Source organism: Plectropomus leopardus, chromosome 8 (assembly GCF_008729295.1).
Source record: "Plectropomus leopardus isolate mb chromosome 8, YSFRI_Pleo_2.0, whole genome shotgun sequence".
NCBI classification, from domain to species: Eukaryota; Metazoa; Chordata; class Actinopteri; order Perciformes; family Serranidae; genus Plectropomus; species Plectropomus leopardus.
The window spans coordinates 19,893,223-19,909,842 of NC_056470.1; the positions used below are offsets into that span (position 1 = coordinate 19,893,223).

Sequence of the window (16,620 nt, forward strand, 5' to 3'; positions counted from 1 at the left end):
AAATCGTACACACTGGACCTTTAAGATAAAACTCAAATAACAGGTTCACTTGTCTGATGTTCAAGTGCTTGAAAAAACTTTGCTTCGCCAAGATGAAATTAAAACAAATAAATAAAAAAAATTCATTTACAGAGCCTTACAGCTATTAACTTTTGATGAGCTGCAAGAACATGACTTGTAGATGCAATCATACCTCCAGGATGTAGTGACAGTATGCAACCTCAAGAGGAATGGTTGTATGGGGCACCTGGTGGCTCAGTGGATAGAGTGGGTGACCGATGTATGGAGGCTAAGTCCTTGCTGCATCAGCCATGGGTTCGATTACGTTGCATCTGTCCTATGCAATAAAGGCATAAAAAGCCCAAAAATAATCTTTAAAAAAGAAAAAAAAGCAGTGGTTGTATAATCAGTCATTCAACTGATTAGTCAAGTTCATTGTCATTTTACCATACATCTCTTGGCAAGGCAGATTTAGAGAGCTTTTCTCCAGGACCCAGGTGCAACATAAATAATAAGATATGTATACAAGAATACAAACATTTACGCAACACAACACGGTCCCTGAGACTGCATACCTAAGATGCATGGAGTGCACGCTAAAATAGTGCATGTAAAATGGTAAAAGCAATATAAAATAGTATTAATAACAATATAAAATAGTGGCTTGCCATGGAGGATGTCTGGGACACACAATAGAAGAAACCATTGCATCTACTGATCCCTGGGGGACTGCTGCTGCAACTGTGAGCACTGCCGATTCCCACAAAACTTTAACAGGAAGAAGCAACATGCACAGCTGAAGTGTAAAGTGCTATGGCATTTCCACCATGAATTGAAAAAAAGGCACAAACTGGTGCAGAAAAACTCACCAGACTGCAGAAAATGATGCTCAAGATTTCTGGGGGGGATGACCCCTATACCCTTTGCTTAAAATATGCCCTTCCCAAAGTTGAAACAAAACCCTCTTTGTCATAGGTAACATTAACATGTCTACACCTGCAGGTCTAAACTCTCTTTTTCTATACCTTATCTAGTTTAGCATGTGTAGAATTGGTTAGATATTGACCCATAAAGATTCCTCCTGTGGAGATTCTGCAGCCTGCTAAATGTGAATGGGTGAGCTTGTAAGTTACGAGCCAGTTTTATAAGTCACTTTGCATCTAATTAAAATAAAAGCACAGGCTGTATCCTGTATCATTACCGTAATAAAAGAGCACTGAAAATTGCATTAACTAATCCTTTCTAAGAATAACTTCTGGTCTAACCTCTAAATGACCACAGGCCGAACACAGATCCTGACCACACCGAGGCAGCCCAACACACCCTGACCAATCATTTCGCTCCAAAATCAGTGCACTCTCACAGTATTGGCTGGAAAGACCTGATGCAGCCAATGATGTGGAGAATAAAAGGAAATTATTTTTGGAGGAAGATATATTTTTTCTTCTTCATTTTCCCAGTAATGATAGAGGACTGATGGACTGGCTCGAGGGATCCTGCAAAAGAATCAGTCCACTCCTTTTAGTTGACACACATCGACCACAGCGGCTTTCACTGAAGAGCCACACAGAGTGGCTTTTACTAAAAATACAACATGATAGATGACATGGAAGAGATGCACAGATTTGGTTTATTTCTGTGAACTCTGTGATTGTGTACTTCTCGGCAAGTTGGGATAGAAAATTATGGATTTCGAGACAAGTATACATTTTGTCTGTTTTATCTTTCTGGCTTGTTTATCTCTCTTTTTTTGCTGTGTGTCATGTAGAACTTGACCTTTCTGAAGAAGCTGAACCTAGATGGCAACCAGCTCACCAGGATCCCTGCACTGCCACCATCTCTAGAAGAGCTCAAGATGAACAGCAACAACCTCAGTACACTTAGCCCTCACAGTTTCAAAGGTAGGATTGTGTCATTGTACGTGGATGAAAAATTTGTTGTATGAAAATGATATAATTTAGTATTTCTTTCTAGGTTTGATGAACCTGTTGAAACTGGAACTGGAGGAGAATATTCTCCATGAGGGGAGTGTGTCACCACGAGCCTTCAGACCGTTTCAGAGACTTCTGGACCTCAAACTGGACAACAACCGCTTCCGTTCCCTCCCTCTGGGCCTTCCTCCCTCTCTTCAGGTGTGCTGGTATCACTTAATTATAGTCCTTGAGGGAAGATCCTACACCTTAACGGTCCAGTGTGAAGGATTTAGAGGAATCAACTGGCAGAAATACAAATACAACCCTTGACTCTAACATTTAGTCCCTCTGTTTTGCATGTTCACATCTGGGGGTAGGGTGTTCCAGTTCTTGTAGGGATATATGGTGGTCTTTTCTTTCTTAAACAGTAACTTATTCCCCCACTTTTGGATGATTGCCTCCTCCCTTGACTCCCTTGACTGAGAAAAAAGTCTCAAGAGAAGATGAGGCTGGGAGGGGGGTCAGACACACTCAGTCATCCAATCGTACAGCCTCTCAATCCACAGCACCTCCCTTCCCCCTGCACACGCACACAAAGTAGTTGGTTGGTGGAAGGGTGGCGACACAGGGCTCGGTTGCTGATGAAAGCAGGCTCCTGCTACTGGGATCAGCCAATAGCAAAATTCAAGTGCTATTGCCAGGATTAAATCTTTAGAGGGCAGTCTCTGTGCATATTTCTAAACAATATGTAGCATTTTAATACTTTGCACTCAAATGTCAAGAGTTGGACCTAATTAATAAACAACACTACTAAATATCCATATATTCTACTTTTCAACTTAAAAAATGGCTTGGGGATTTAATTACTCTTTAATAAAAAAATAAAAATTAGGATAACCATTGCATTATCTTTTATTGTTTCAATGTGGTATAGTCATTTTCTTTATAATAAGCATAACAAAAGAAATTACTGGTATGCAGATGCCTCAATAGCCAACAAGCTAGCTATCTAATGTTACATTTTTACCGCTGATTTGTGGGCCTATTGGCCCGTTTTTGGACGTACATTTCTGTTGTGTTTCTTTCCTTCAACAGCATATGACGCCTGAAATTCCCTGGCTCTATAAGGGGCATTCTTGTTTTTGCATCAGCCACTATAGTTCTCCTACATGCTTGGCACATTGGAGAGATATTAAATCTGCAACCTCACCACTAGATGCCACTAAATCCTACACACTGGACCTTTTAATTGTTAGGATCAGCTGAATGAACCAGCTGGGATTCGGAATTATACTCAGGGTCACTTCAGAAAGCCACACACTGACATTAAGACAAGAACTGATACCCCGAATCACAAATTTGTCTCAGTGTTTTTTCTCTTTTTTTTTTAAATATAGAAGATGGAGATAAGTGAAAATCTTATTGAGGAGGTGACAGAGGAGGCACTGAGGAGCTGCATCCATTTGAGGGTGCTGGACCTGAGTCACAACCTGCTGCATGAGCACAGCATAGCAACCCACGCCTGGAACCGTCTCAGGTACATCCATCCATCCATACATATATATTGATTTTAAAATTATAATGTACCGCAGTCCCTCCTCCAGCCACAAGAGGGTAGACTGGTGCTGTTTGGAAAACTGAACAATTATGTTATCATTTTTTATGCTTAATCGGTTATTAGTTGATGGTTATGGCACTTAAAAGATTTAATATAACACATATTTATGAAAAAATGATAGATCTCTGAAAAATCATATTGCACTTCCTATTATTTTTCCTATTTAGTTTTTCCTTGGGCGATGTGAGGGTCTAAGGGCAGAGGGAAGTCGTACACTGTAAAGCCCTCTGAGGCAAACCATGTTTTGTGATAATGGGCTCTACAAATAAAATTGACTTGACTTGAATTATAAATGTCAAAAGACAAGGCTGATGCTCTATTTCACACACAAAAGAACATAAACACACTGAGATGATGCAGATCAGTACTTTAATTTTAGTGTCTCTGACTGACTGATTAACATGAAGACAGACAATTCTCTATTTTCCTCTTTTTCTCTTCTCTTTCATACTCTTACTTTGTCTCTCTCTCTCTCTCTCTCACACACACACACACACACACACACACACACACACACACACACACACACACACCAGGCATGCACACATATCACTGAAGTTATGACAGTGACTTTGTGCACTTAGATGAGCAGGCGTATGAGAGAGAGCTTGAGGGCAACTGTGTGCCCATTTTTGCCCATTTGTGTCTGTTTGTGTACATAGTACAGTATGTCTCAATGGGTCTCTGGTGGTAGTGGTGGTGGTGGTGGTGGTGTTTGTGTCTGCGTTGGGGGGTTCGGGAAAACTGGGGGGAGAAAAAAAAATGCTAAAGACAGAAAGTGCAATTGGAGAGACTCTGGATTGTGCTGCATGACTAAAGTATTTTGTGAAAGTTTTATGGAATAAAATAACATTCTTATAATAACAAATACAAACAGTAAAACGCAAAACATTTGTCCAAAAGAGGGACAGAGAGATTATATAAAGAAAAGAGGAGAAAACTCAACTAGGCAGCACTCCAAGCCTTTGCGCTTGAATGTATTTGACATCTGATACTTCACGTCATTACTGACGAGTGAAGCGGTCTTCTCATTGGTGCTGCAGGCGTATTAGCTGGTCCTAATATTAAATGCTTCCTTCAGAATAGACAAGAGAGTGGGAATGCCATCTTGACCTGAATGCCACTAACACTGCAGGAGAAGATGCTTCAAAGGGCAAAGGTCATCAGCAAGACATGAGAAACATTAAACAAGACTCCTCCCTGTGGTTGGATTCTGCAGACCTATAATAATTAAATCCACACTGTGGAGAAATCCATCCATCATGTAGCTCTGCAGAGGTGTGTGGAGAAACAGACAGAGAGGGACTGAAGCAGGATGAAAAGTAAATTGCTTAATGTTAAAATAAACTGCAGTGTGCTGGTTCTGGTTAGTGGAGCGCCTCAGTTCTGTGTCATGGAGTCGTTGTTATTGTTGCCTCCTGCTGGGGTTCAGGGGTTGGAGGTGCGAGTGGAGAATGGAGGAGGTTACAGGGAGCTGGGGAGTTCTGTTTGGACCTGGGATCTGTCTCAGGCAGACTGAGCCAGTCGCCAGCCTCTCACCTCATCAGCTACCTTATTAATAAATCTCATCTATGGTTTGTGTTTGGAAGCATGTCTAATAACCTAATATTATATAGGTGTCTAGATTTTCTGTTCCTAAGAGCCATTTAAAAAATAAAAAATAAAAATCGGTTAACTCATCCCAGATCAGTTTTTTAATTGTGACTATTGTGTTAGCACACAAATATTCATTTTGTTTCTTTCTTTATTTCTGACTGACTTACTTATTTACTTACAGGAAAGTCAAGATGGGCAGTAACATATTTAAACAAATTTGCAGATATACAACCTATAACATATAACAGTTACATACAGATGCCATATATTAGAAACATGCATGCATGCACGCACGCACGCACGCACGCTTGCACACACACACGCACACACACACACACACACACACACACACACAGACATACACATGTCTGCCATCTTCTTCCAGCTCTTATGAACCTGTCATCTTAACCCTTTATAACCTGAGCAAATTCGCTTGATTATTTTCTGCTGAAACACTTGAAGATGGCAATGAGCAACAAAAGAAATTACCCAAAATTAGACCAAAAAAAAGAAAAAAAGTACAATAAATTTATCTGCAAATTTAATTTGTTAAAAAATAAAAAATTCAAATAATTAAAAAATTAGATATATATGTTGTTTTCCCCCCTTTCCCCCTAGCATTTTTAAAAACAATTTTCTAAATGTACTAATTTCTTGCAATTTGTGAAACATTCCTGACCAACCTACCTATTACCTTTTTTACATTTTTTCTTTTTATTTATTTATTTATTTATTTTTAAAACAGAAATCTCAGCAACTAACTCAAGGTTGAAAGGTTTAAATACTAAAAGGTAAAAGGTGTCTTAAAGTGGCACAAGACAGATGATGCTGCCCCAAGTTTCAAAGGGTTAAATACATCTCAGATGCCTCCATATCTGCTCATCCTCCAGTCCATCAAAACTCACCAGGGACCACATCACTGCTACCAGCCTATAGACCTGACTCCAACTCCACATGTTCACTGACAGAGCCAACGTGTGTTCCAAATTACTTGAGAGAATGAGATTTCATGGGTAATTTTTTTTCAGCTGCAGGTCTTTAATTTACCGTCAAACATTTTTATTGGGAAAACGATGGTAATGTGAACTTTCTGCTGAAATTACCCAATAATACATGGTGTTTTGTAGCTTAACATAACAGCCTTGTAAATGAGTCATCAGCTTAAAAATGATCCAGTAAAACTACCCTGGCAGTCTCAATTAATAAGTGACACAGGAGTGATGTCTTATTTTATTTTATCTCATTTTGTGTTAAATCAGAATTATATTTTTTGTCCATTTGGTTTTCATTATTTGGGTCATTTTGATGAAGAGGCCTGTTGTTGAAAAGGACCTCTGCGTACATTTATCATCGCTGTGGGCTCAGACTGACTGCATGTAGGCAGCGGTTTAGTGATCATCACACCAAAGATGTGTACGTGTGTGTGTGTTATGTTGTGAGCCTGATAGGACTCATAATGGAAGCTCTTTTATCTTCAGACCAGCACAAATTGGTTTCGTAATAAGCTTACGTAAATGGGAAAACAAGCAGCACACACGCACACACCACCACACAGTAACACACTAATATGTTGAAGCATCACACACGATGTCTAGTAAAAACCTCTGAATGTAATTTGAGGGATCTTTCATTTTAATTTAATGGTTTCCACTTTGGTAACGAACAAAATATATTTTGAATGGCTTAAAAACTCAGCCCACTCACAATGGATGGATTGTATTCATAATGTACCACTGCAGTAAATGACTAAAGTCATGCTCTGTGTTTAGAAAAGTGGTTCACCTGTGGAAAGATGATCTTTTCATAAAACTGGGCTGTGTATGCAGTAGAAAGACACAAATACTTTTGAAATTGGTGCCATATGACTAGAGGAAACACAGAAAAAGGGCTGTGGCATTTGCTTTTGTCAAGAGGTAGAAACTACCAGAATGCACTGCACCGAACTGGACCAGTAAACACTCTCACTAACGTAATGAGAACTTGGCTATTTTGACACAGGAAACAATACGACATCCATCTGCTAACTAACTAACAATGTCAAATTACAGTTGAATGGTGAACTAAAATATGTTTCTGAAAACATTTCTGATGAGAAATAGGTAACACGGTAACATAATCTTGGTTCACATTTTATCAGCACTGCTAAGTTTTACCATTTGATCTCCGTTTTTTCAGCCTCTGTTTTTACAGTACAGGAAACAGTATAACACTCTCTCCCTGTTCACAAATTCTTGGATTACAGATAAACAGTGCACTAATATATGTTTTTGAAAACAGTTTAGGCGAGAAGTAGGAAATACAGTAATAGAAACTTTGTTAATATTTGATCATCACTGGTTAGTTTTACAGATTGATCTCAGTTTGGTCTGAGTTTGAACAAGAGAGAAAGGGGGTGGCTCTCTCTCTCTCTCTTGATCTGCTTCCATGATCTCTGTATCTGCAGTGGCAGGCGAGGTGGAAGCACAATCTGTATTTCCAGCAGCCCTAGAGCTAGCGAAAAACAGACCTGGGAGATAATCAGAGACATCTGGGCAGTAGTAAGATGGAGGGAAGTTTACCGTAGTTCATTGACACATACTAACCACATTGTTATGATACAAAGCTGGTTGAAAATTGTAGTGTAGTATCCTTTTAAATGAATCCAAATGTGCTTTAGACTGTTCCAAACAGATGTGACAAACGGCTTAAATATCTTCTTACCAGCATGTGCTCAGAGAAGCCTGCTCCATCATAACATCATCCATCCATCATTTCAGTCTTGCTTCTTCTAACCTGCTTGGCACAGCTGCTCTGCCTAGTTACGTACCTCTGCTGGTCAGGATGCCAAAGTACATAAGCCAGCTTGTATAGTGTTGGCATGAAAGACTCGACACAGATGGAAATTGTGTGTATATATAGGCATTGTGGTTGTGCTTCTGTATCTACAGTGTGCTGGTTCTCATTAGAACCCAACACCCTGAGGATGAGCAGTCCATCAGCTTGATTACTTCTGGCCATGCTTTGCACAAAACATGGGCACACATAAATTTGTGCACGCAAACACATTTTGTTTTGTGTAACTGCTTTGTGCCTCTCTTAAATATTTAAGAAATGAAGTAGTGAATGAGTCTTGGAGTGTTGTGTGCCTATTTGTTTAAATGTAACATCTATTTGTGAACTAGCATTTTTTAGATTTGTACGTTTGTTTTTGTACGTCTTCGCTGTGCATCTTTGCATCTCGGAGCAAGTTTATTTTTCTGTGTATGTGTTAGTGTTTCTTCCTTGCATCATGTTTGTTGGTGTGTGCATGTGTGTAGGTGCCAGTGAGTGGGAGTGTTGAGGGTGGAGGACTCTGAGAAGAGAGGACTGTGTGTCCCTCTGCTCATTAATACCATGTGGAGCTCTAAGCAGTGGTGGACTGCTGCTGAGCTTCCTGGCAAAGATTTAGAATACAAATCACCAACGCACAACTGGTCTGAACTGGTGCTGAGGAGCTGATAGAGCGATAAATTTCAGGGTCTAAATCTCAAGCAGAAACCACATTTTCGCAGCGATTCATAACTGTCACAATATGTATAAGTTAAACAAAAACCTGCTGTGTGTTCAGTGAGTGTTGGCTTGTGTGTTTTAAGTTAAACCTGTCATTGTGCTCCCTCTCCTGTCTTAACTTTGTTTTCAGTAAAACATTTACAGTTGTATTAATGATGTTTTATTGCACCTCTGTTAGACAGAGAAGTATGTAACCAACCAAGTCTATAGTGGACCTTCTTTGACTGAACTGAAGAGGGAAGGCCTTGTTTGAACGCTGACCTTTTCTGTGATATGTACAAATGATCAGCAGTTGCTTAATTTACAGATGTTTTGATTGATTAAGGGATTTTAACCCCTTCTCCTTGTCACACATCATCTATCGCATGGAAATACAACCCCTAACAAAAACACCAGTGATTAATGTAACCTGGGGAGGTGAGTTAATGCAATGGTCTTACTGTAAGTCAACTTTACGAGGAGAATAAATGCTGAGGCACCTAATATCAGTCAGACAGATGCCAGTCCAAGCGTCTGCAGCATCCATAACCCTTCACTCTCTGTCCCCTCATTGGTCCCCTTTTTCCTTCACTGTGTGGTCATTGGTCGCCCACCTTTGGGTGTTCTGAGCCCATTGGCTGTTCAGTGTGGTCTATGAGTGACAGAAGAACAGGAAATGAGGTTCCTCTCCTGCAGTGAGCTGAGCAGTAAACTCACAACAGCTGTGTTGGATTATCTAACAAAACACTGAACCCCTGTACTGCATCCTCACCTCTTAAAATCTGGTCCTCCCTCTTTGGCCGTTCATTCTCCTTCCCACAAACCAAACATTTTCATACCCCTTATCCACCACTCTGCCACAAATTCCCCCTCACATTGCCATACTCTTTTACATTGCACCCCCTCAAGGCCCCATTATTTTCTCCCCTGCTGCTCCCCACAGCGCAGCCTCCCACTCTGCACTCCTCATAGCCTGCCCCCCCAACAGTGCTATCCAGGAGCCCAGTAACTATAAAACACTGAGTCTGTTGATAAAAGCCTTGGAATTAGACTAAAAGTGGGATCCATTATTATATATAATCTAGATCCCGATAAAATATGCTAACATACTGATTTTAAGCAGGTGTATTTGTTAGCACCAAACATAAAGTACAGTTTAGGCTGATGGGAATGTTTGTCAGTTACCTGATATTTTGTCATTAGCAAGTGTTGGACAAGGTGGGATTTTGACCTAGTTATGGTGCTAGATTTGGGGCTTAGGGTTAGGTAGGGATCACCAAAGCAATATATCATACAGTGGTTTGTATATCTTATGAACATGCATAAACAGTTCTTATAATATCATAAATTAAAGCCCCACAAATGACATTATGTACTTAATGAAAAGCTACATCAGTTAAGTTAAGGCAAGTAAAGTTACTATGTTTAGGTTTAGGAAGAAGAAACATGATAACATTGTACTTTCACATGGTTTGGAAAACTGGTGTTTTATGACCCATCCACCACCCCATCTTGCCTCCTTACACAGATTACCTTCATATTTACTCCCATCAGTGCCATGGTCACATGAATGCAGCCTTCCCCATTACGTGGGTTATACATGCAATTCTAGATCAGGATTACCTGGGTATTATGTGAATTGTGATGGATTACTTTTTGTAGATATGCATAAGAACAGTGCATGAGAACAGTCTGACTAAAGTAGTTAAAATTCATCATTAAAGGCACATGTGTGCCAAATGTCATTGCAATCCATCTAATAGTAGAGGGGACATTTCACTTAAAACTACAAATGTGAACCCCATGATGACACTAGAGTAAAAGTTGAGGGATCTCAAGAGTCTTGAAGATACATTGTCTGGGGACCATGAATGTCTGAAATACATTTTGGTGTCAGGGGAAAAGACAGGGGATCACCAAAATCAGGAAAATATATCCTCTGCAACCATGAATGTCTGTCAAAAATTTCATAACAATACATCTATGATAGTTAAGATACTTCAGTGTATACCAATGTTGTCATGAACAACCTTGCTATCTGCAAAGCAATGCAGGTAGCGTGGCTAAAATTATCTATAGGTATAATTTTAGTTATTTGAGTAAGATTCATGATTCTATGTTTCATCTCAGGTCCCTGGAGGCCTTGGATCTGTCCTACAACCAATTCACCTCTGTCCCAATGAACCTGCCTCCCCGTCTCCATAAACTGAGTCTTCAGCACAATAACATCAGTTACATTGCCAGCTTCACGTTCCGTCACATGCGGTCCAGCTTACAGTCTCTCCGTCTATCCCACAATGCTTTGAGCAATGAGGGTATGGGGCGAGTCTCTTTTGTTGGATTGTACCGCTCACTGGCTGAGCTCCTATTGGACAACAATCGACTGGGGGAGGTCCCTAGCTGTGTTCGACAGTTCAAGAACCTGCAGGTGCTGAGACTGGACAACAACCGGATCAGGTAGAATGAAAGTTCTCATACATTTTTGAGAGTCAAATGTGATTTTAATAATGCAGGGATTAGCTTAATGCTTTCTTACTTGTTACCTGATCCTGTCCTTATACCATTAGCTCCGCCAGTGCAGCTCCCTTTGGAAATGAAATGAATGGCAAAGAATCAAACAAGGATATTGTGGCACATGCAATATCTTATGTACATAAATGTATTCAAACCAACATTTCAACGACAGTCAATCAGCAATCAACAATTTGTTATTGATGTCTGTGAACTGTGCCAGACTCTATATCCCCTCTAACACAGTAACACTGGAGACCTGTCCAGCTTAATACACTTATATGTGCATTTTGGGAAAGTAACAAATCAGCACTTGTGGAAGGAAAGTGCAGACTTGAGATGTAGTATGTTTAAATTTAAGTGTACTATGTTTGTTGCGGTTGCAGGCTGGTGAGGGAGTGGGGAGTGTGCCACCCTCGTAATTCTGGCTCCACCTTGGCTTCAGTCCACTTGGAAAATAATCTGCTGGAGGTGGAAAAGATTCCCCCAAATGCCTTTTCCTGTCTGACTGATGCTCAGGGACTGGTCCTTTATCCACAGCAGGGGCATTCATATGACCAATAGACCACACAGTGGGACAGACATACATGGACAGATACATCAACCCCGTCTCACTCCCAACTCGTCAAATTCCAATGCTTGGTCAGTGACCCTTGGCGTCAAATACTCACACTGAGGCATCATTTAGTGTGGTGGGCAGGAGAGGAAGTGGATGGGTTAAACAAACTCTGGACTTTGACTCACGAGACCGCTGTTCGTGTCCCATGTGAAATCAAAAATCGTTAAAGTTATTTTGATAAGTGTCATGTATGCATAGGTTACAATGCTAGTGGGATATGTCATATGACATAAGTGACATGAAATTACATTACACTATTGATCAGGTATGTTTGTTGCCTAAAGCTAATAAAGTAAAGCTAAAAACACATATTTAAAACAAAACAAAACAAAACAAAACAAAACAAAACAAAACAAAACAAAACAAAACAAAACAAAACAAAACAAAACAAAACAAAACAAAACAAAACAAAACAAAACAAAACAAAACAAAAAACGGATGTTCTAAGTTTATTTAGATAAGTGGCTGCATGTTTTTAACCACCAGAAACTGTTCCTGTGAAAACAGAAGCATGGTTTGGACATACACAATGCATGAAACAAGCCTATATTGACATCATACCAAGATGACATAGGAGCGATATCCAGAACCTTAAATTTTTACATGTACATCAGCGTCTGCATTTGCTGCATTAGAAATGAAAATGGGCTGGGACTATAGACTGTGTAAAAAAGATGGACGACGTGCCGGACAGATCATAAACCCTGCCCCTCCATGTTAACATATGGGACATGGGCCAAACTAAAAGTGCACTCCAAATTTTTCCTGGTTTGTGTTACTTGAGGGAGTTCTTATCACCCTGATATATGTTCATGTGTTTGTTGTTCAGGATAAATTTGGTTGTAATTAGTTTTTTGATGTTATTTGTTGTGGTGTTGCTCACGGTCAATGGCACTACTAGAGATTGGTTGGATGGGTGTTTGGGTTGGAACTTGCTATGCACAGACTCTGGCTCCAAATGACGTCACCAGTGCAAGTGCAACACCCATATTTGGTATACTTTGGCTTCCTTTTTTTATTACAGTTGGGATAAGTAGGAGACACATCACCTGTCTTTATTCTTTATATACAGTCTATGGGTGGGGCAGATACCTCGGCATCATCATGACATACAACTACTCAGTCATCTCTAGGTTTTTACTGCATCATGTAGTTTGCTTAGTCAGTCAGTGCTATCATATTATCATCCCTAAACCCATCTTTTTCTCTCACTTCTCACTTCTGACTTCTCACCTTTGATTAGGAAAATGACTGTAATGCTTTTCTATGTATTAAAGCAAATGTGTAATTTACACAGTAATGGAAATAATCATTATGTTAAATGCTCTTGAAAGTGTAAAAGAGTAATACATTGCTGTTGAATCCAGCTATGCTCAAAAGATAGGTTTTACTGTGTCTTTTCATTCAAGTATAATGCATTTAAGTGATGCTATTGAGAAAATGAAGAAAAGGATTAACCCCTGTCTCTAGTCTAAGTCTGGGGCTTTCAGGAGGAGCCCCAGTGGAATGAGGGGGAATAAAATAGGGCTGTTTGGATGTGAAACATTCAGACTGCAGCACGGGGGTCCGTCACAGAAAGTAGAAATGTCTGGTGACACAGTGTGAACCTAAGAGGCCCATTAGGAAGGAAAATATAAACATCACGCAGGTTCCCTATCACCAGAGGACTTCCAACATAAATATCCACCACCAGCCGCTCAGCAAAAATACGTAGAGTCACTGTGACTGTGAGGGAGGCCTCAGCTGGGGCCTCCAAACATGTAGAGGTGACGTAAATCACTTTAGGATTGTGTGCAGTAATTGGGGAACAAGCATGTGTGCGTGAGAGGAGTGTGGCTGTCCATTATTTGGGTTAGCAATAGGGCAAAAAGTGAGGAACATCATGTGTTAACAGAGGGGAACTAAGGGACAAACAGCAAGCCGACTTTAACGACACAATATAGGGATTGTTCTTAGAAAGTCTCTAAGCTGATGAGAGAAAGATGAGAAGTGCAGCAGTTCGTGTCTAGTTGAGTCCAATAAGACGTGGTTAGAAGACCAAAGGGAGAGGAGACAGAGAGCTGGAGCATGTTCAGAGCTCTTGTCGGTTTTGGGAAGTAAAGCCACTGAAGCTCTGGTGTCCTGCCAACTTTGTTGACAAAGTGACTTCCGAGATCACAGTGTTCTTTCTTTGTGTGTATCTACCGGCAGTGCTGTATCTCTCTGTTCATCTTATGCTGTTTGTCCCTCTCCCTACTGCACAGTTTAGTACAAAATTGCTAACAATGCACCATTCTTCTGTCTCAATATATCTATGATCTTGGCCCCTTAAGCTCTGTTATGTGAGTGTGATGTGAGCGAGAGCCTTGCCAATAATGTTTCTGTGTTAGATACTTTTATGCAGTTTTGGTGATAACATAACAGAGCCTGTTGCACATTCTGTTATTGTTTTCTCCGAAACAACATCCCTTTAATCCTCTCATCCTGTATTATTTCCATAAACAAGTGGTGGAAAAAGTATTACAATTATTTTCTCAAGTAAAAGTTTTAATACCACACAGTGAAAATACTCTGTAAAAATAAAAGTCCTGCTTTGAAAATGCTACCTAAGTAAAAGTTATAAAGTATAATCAGGAAAATGTACCCAATGCAGATTTTAAAAAAAGGTAGAAGAAAACAAAAACACCCCCAAGCTCAAAATTATATAAAAAAATAAGAAAAACAGCCCAAACTCAAAAATATTTAAAAAGGAAGAAGAAAAAAAAAACACCCCAAAACCTTCACATTTAAAAAATAAATAAATTAGAAAAAACACCCCAAATTAATTTTAAAAAATGATAAGAAATAAAGAAAAAATGTTTAAAAACTCTACATAATAAAAAGGGAGAAATTACCCCCCAAAACTCAAAAGTGTTTTAAAAATAGAAAAAGGCCTAAATGTTTATTAAAATAGTTGGCAATGAATTCCTTGTAAATAAACTGATTGATTCATCAACTAATAGCTGTAGCTGTACTTGTATAGACATAATAACAACCTTATTTTACAAACCCTTCTTATTTTTTTATGTAAAATAAATAAAATAGCTAAAGCTGTCAAATAAATGTAGTGGAGTAAAAAGAATAATATTTCCCTTGGGAAGGTAGTGGAGTAAATGTATAAAGAAGCATGAAAAGAAAATACTCAAGTATCTCAAATTCATACTTAAGGACAGTACTTGAGTATGTGTACTTGGTTACATTTCACTGCTGCCAAAAACTCACTCCAATAACATGAAGTGAACATGACATGGCTCGATTCACAGCATAGTCAGTTGCTTTACACCAAATCTTGCTGCAAAACACGATATCTGTATTTGCAGTCTCCTCTCACATAAAACCCCCCCAACAAACAAAATTTTATGAGACCCGATGGATGTGCATAGTCTCTTTAATTTGTTAATTCACCCGTGCAAAGGCGCAATACACTTTACTGTGTGTCACTTAGAGTAATGGATCCAATTAAAATGATAACATTTTGAGTCGTGCTCAATGCATGAAGTCGTAATTTATGGGCGGTGTTTTTGCTGTGTTGATTAGGTATACGTTTTCAACAGAGAGCTGTGTTTGTGCGGCTCTAAATGAAGAACAGAAGGTCCCCTGCAGACTCTAGAGTTACAAACATACTTGGAGAGGGGGGGCAGAGAGAGTTAGAGAGTTAATAAGAGAGAAAGAATGGAGCTGGGTTACTGAGGGGCAAGTAGCTGACAAAGTTTACAGGGGTTTGAGAGCACAGCAAAATGAGTACATGCATGACAGGTATGTGTAATACGAATACACACATATTTATACTTTTCACTCCCTCAGCCTGGGCGTGTAATCACATGTTAGATTTCTGCTCTCAGTCTTGTGCATGTGGTGCAGTCTCCTATTCTCCATAATTGTACAGTCATTTTGCAAACAGCACATTACTGTCTAAGAAGCTACACATTCTCATTTATACTGCAGTTCCTGCACGTACGGGCAGAGCCGATCTAAACTGCATCAGTTTCTTTTCCCTTCTTTGTAGTTTCGCACAGATGGATGCTCCAGCTTTGATGTTAAATCCTTAAACCTCTCCTCCACAGCTTGTCACATTTGGTATTTTCAAATTTGACAGGCTTGCCACTTCAGTGCCATCCATCACCCCGCGTGTGACATGACTAAACTGTTAAACCGACGTCCCATCACACCCAACAGATGTTTCGCATCCCGTTGAGCTGTGGCCAGAGCCCTTTTGTTAAAGAAGTTGACCAGAGAGCAGTGTGGTGCTTTTCTTCTCCCATGCTCTGTCTGTTCTACCCGGCGACAGCAGCTTCCTGTGTTTGTTATTGGAGGAGCAATGGGGGGTGCACTGGCTGATAAAATAAAAAGCACCACAGAAAAGCAGCAAAAGAATTTCTTTTCCTGACTCAGATGGGCAGAAGTAAGCTGTGCAGAGTGAGAACGAGTGTTTCTGTGCTAGAATATGACATCGGATTCTAAAGTTAAAGGTCAAATATTTGGGGTCAGCAAGAATGTGCTTGCTGCAGTGTGAAGGAGAACTAGCAGCTCGGCCATCAGCTCATGATGTGCACATTTATGACTATGAAGTAAAGTTTAATTGGGCTGAAATCCAAAAATCCACAACACTTTGGTCAATATTATTCTCTCCAGCATCCAAAGGCACACACACTCACTGTATGGCTACCCAAGAGCTAACAAGTGGGTGTACTAGAGACACGTTAGCTGAACACTCGTAGGACAAAAAGAGTTTAATTTGGATGCCAAGCCCTCGAGCTACAGACCAACACCATAATCAAGTGAACCACAGCGAGAGAGAAAGAGAGAGAGAGACGGGCAGACAGAGAAATAAAGAGTGA

General features: G+C 39.9%; 1 protein-coding gene across 1 annotated transcript in view; it reads left to right on the forward strand.

Annotated features, from left to right (window-relative positions):
* si:dkey-32e6.6 (extracellular matrix protein 2) overlaps positions 1–11,709 on the forward strand; it is a 15,091-nt gene extending 3,382 nt beyond the window's left edge. Inside the window, 5 exon segments of the mRNA XM_042491002.1 lie at positions 1,769–1,901; positions 1,975–2,132; positions 3,311–3,450; positions 10,765–11,091; positions 11,532–11,709. Of these exon segments, the coding sequence (XP_042346936.1) occupies positions 1,769–1,901; positions 1,975–2,132; positions 3,311–3,450; positions 10,765–11,091; positions 11,532–11,709 (936 nt within the window).
* Positions 11,710–16,620: the final 4,911 nt, after the last annotated feature.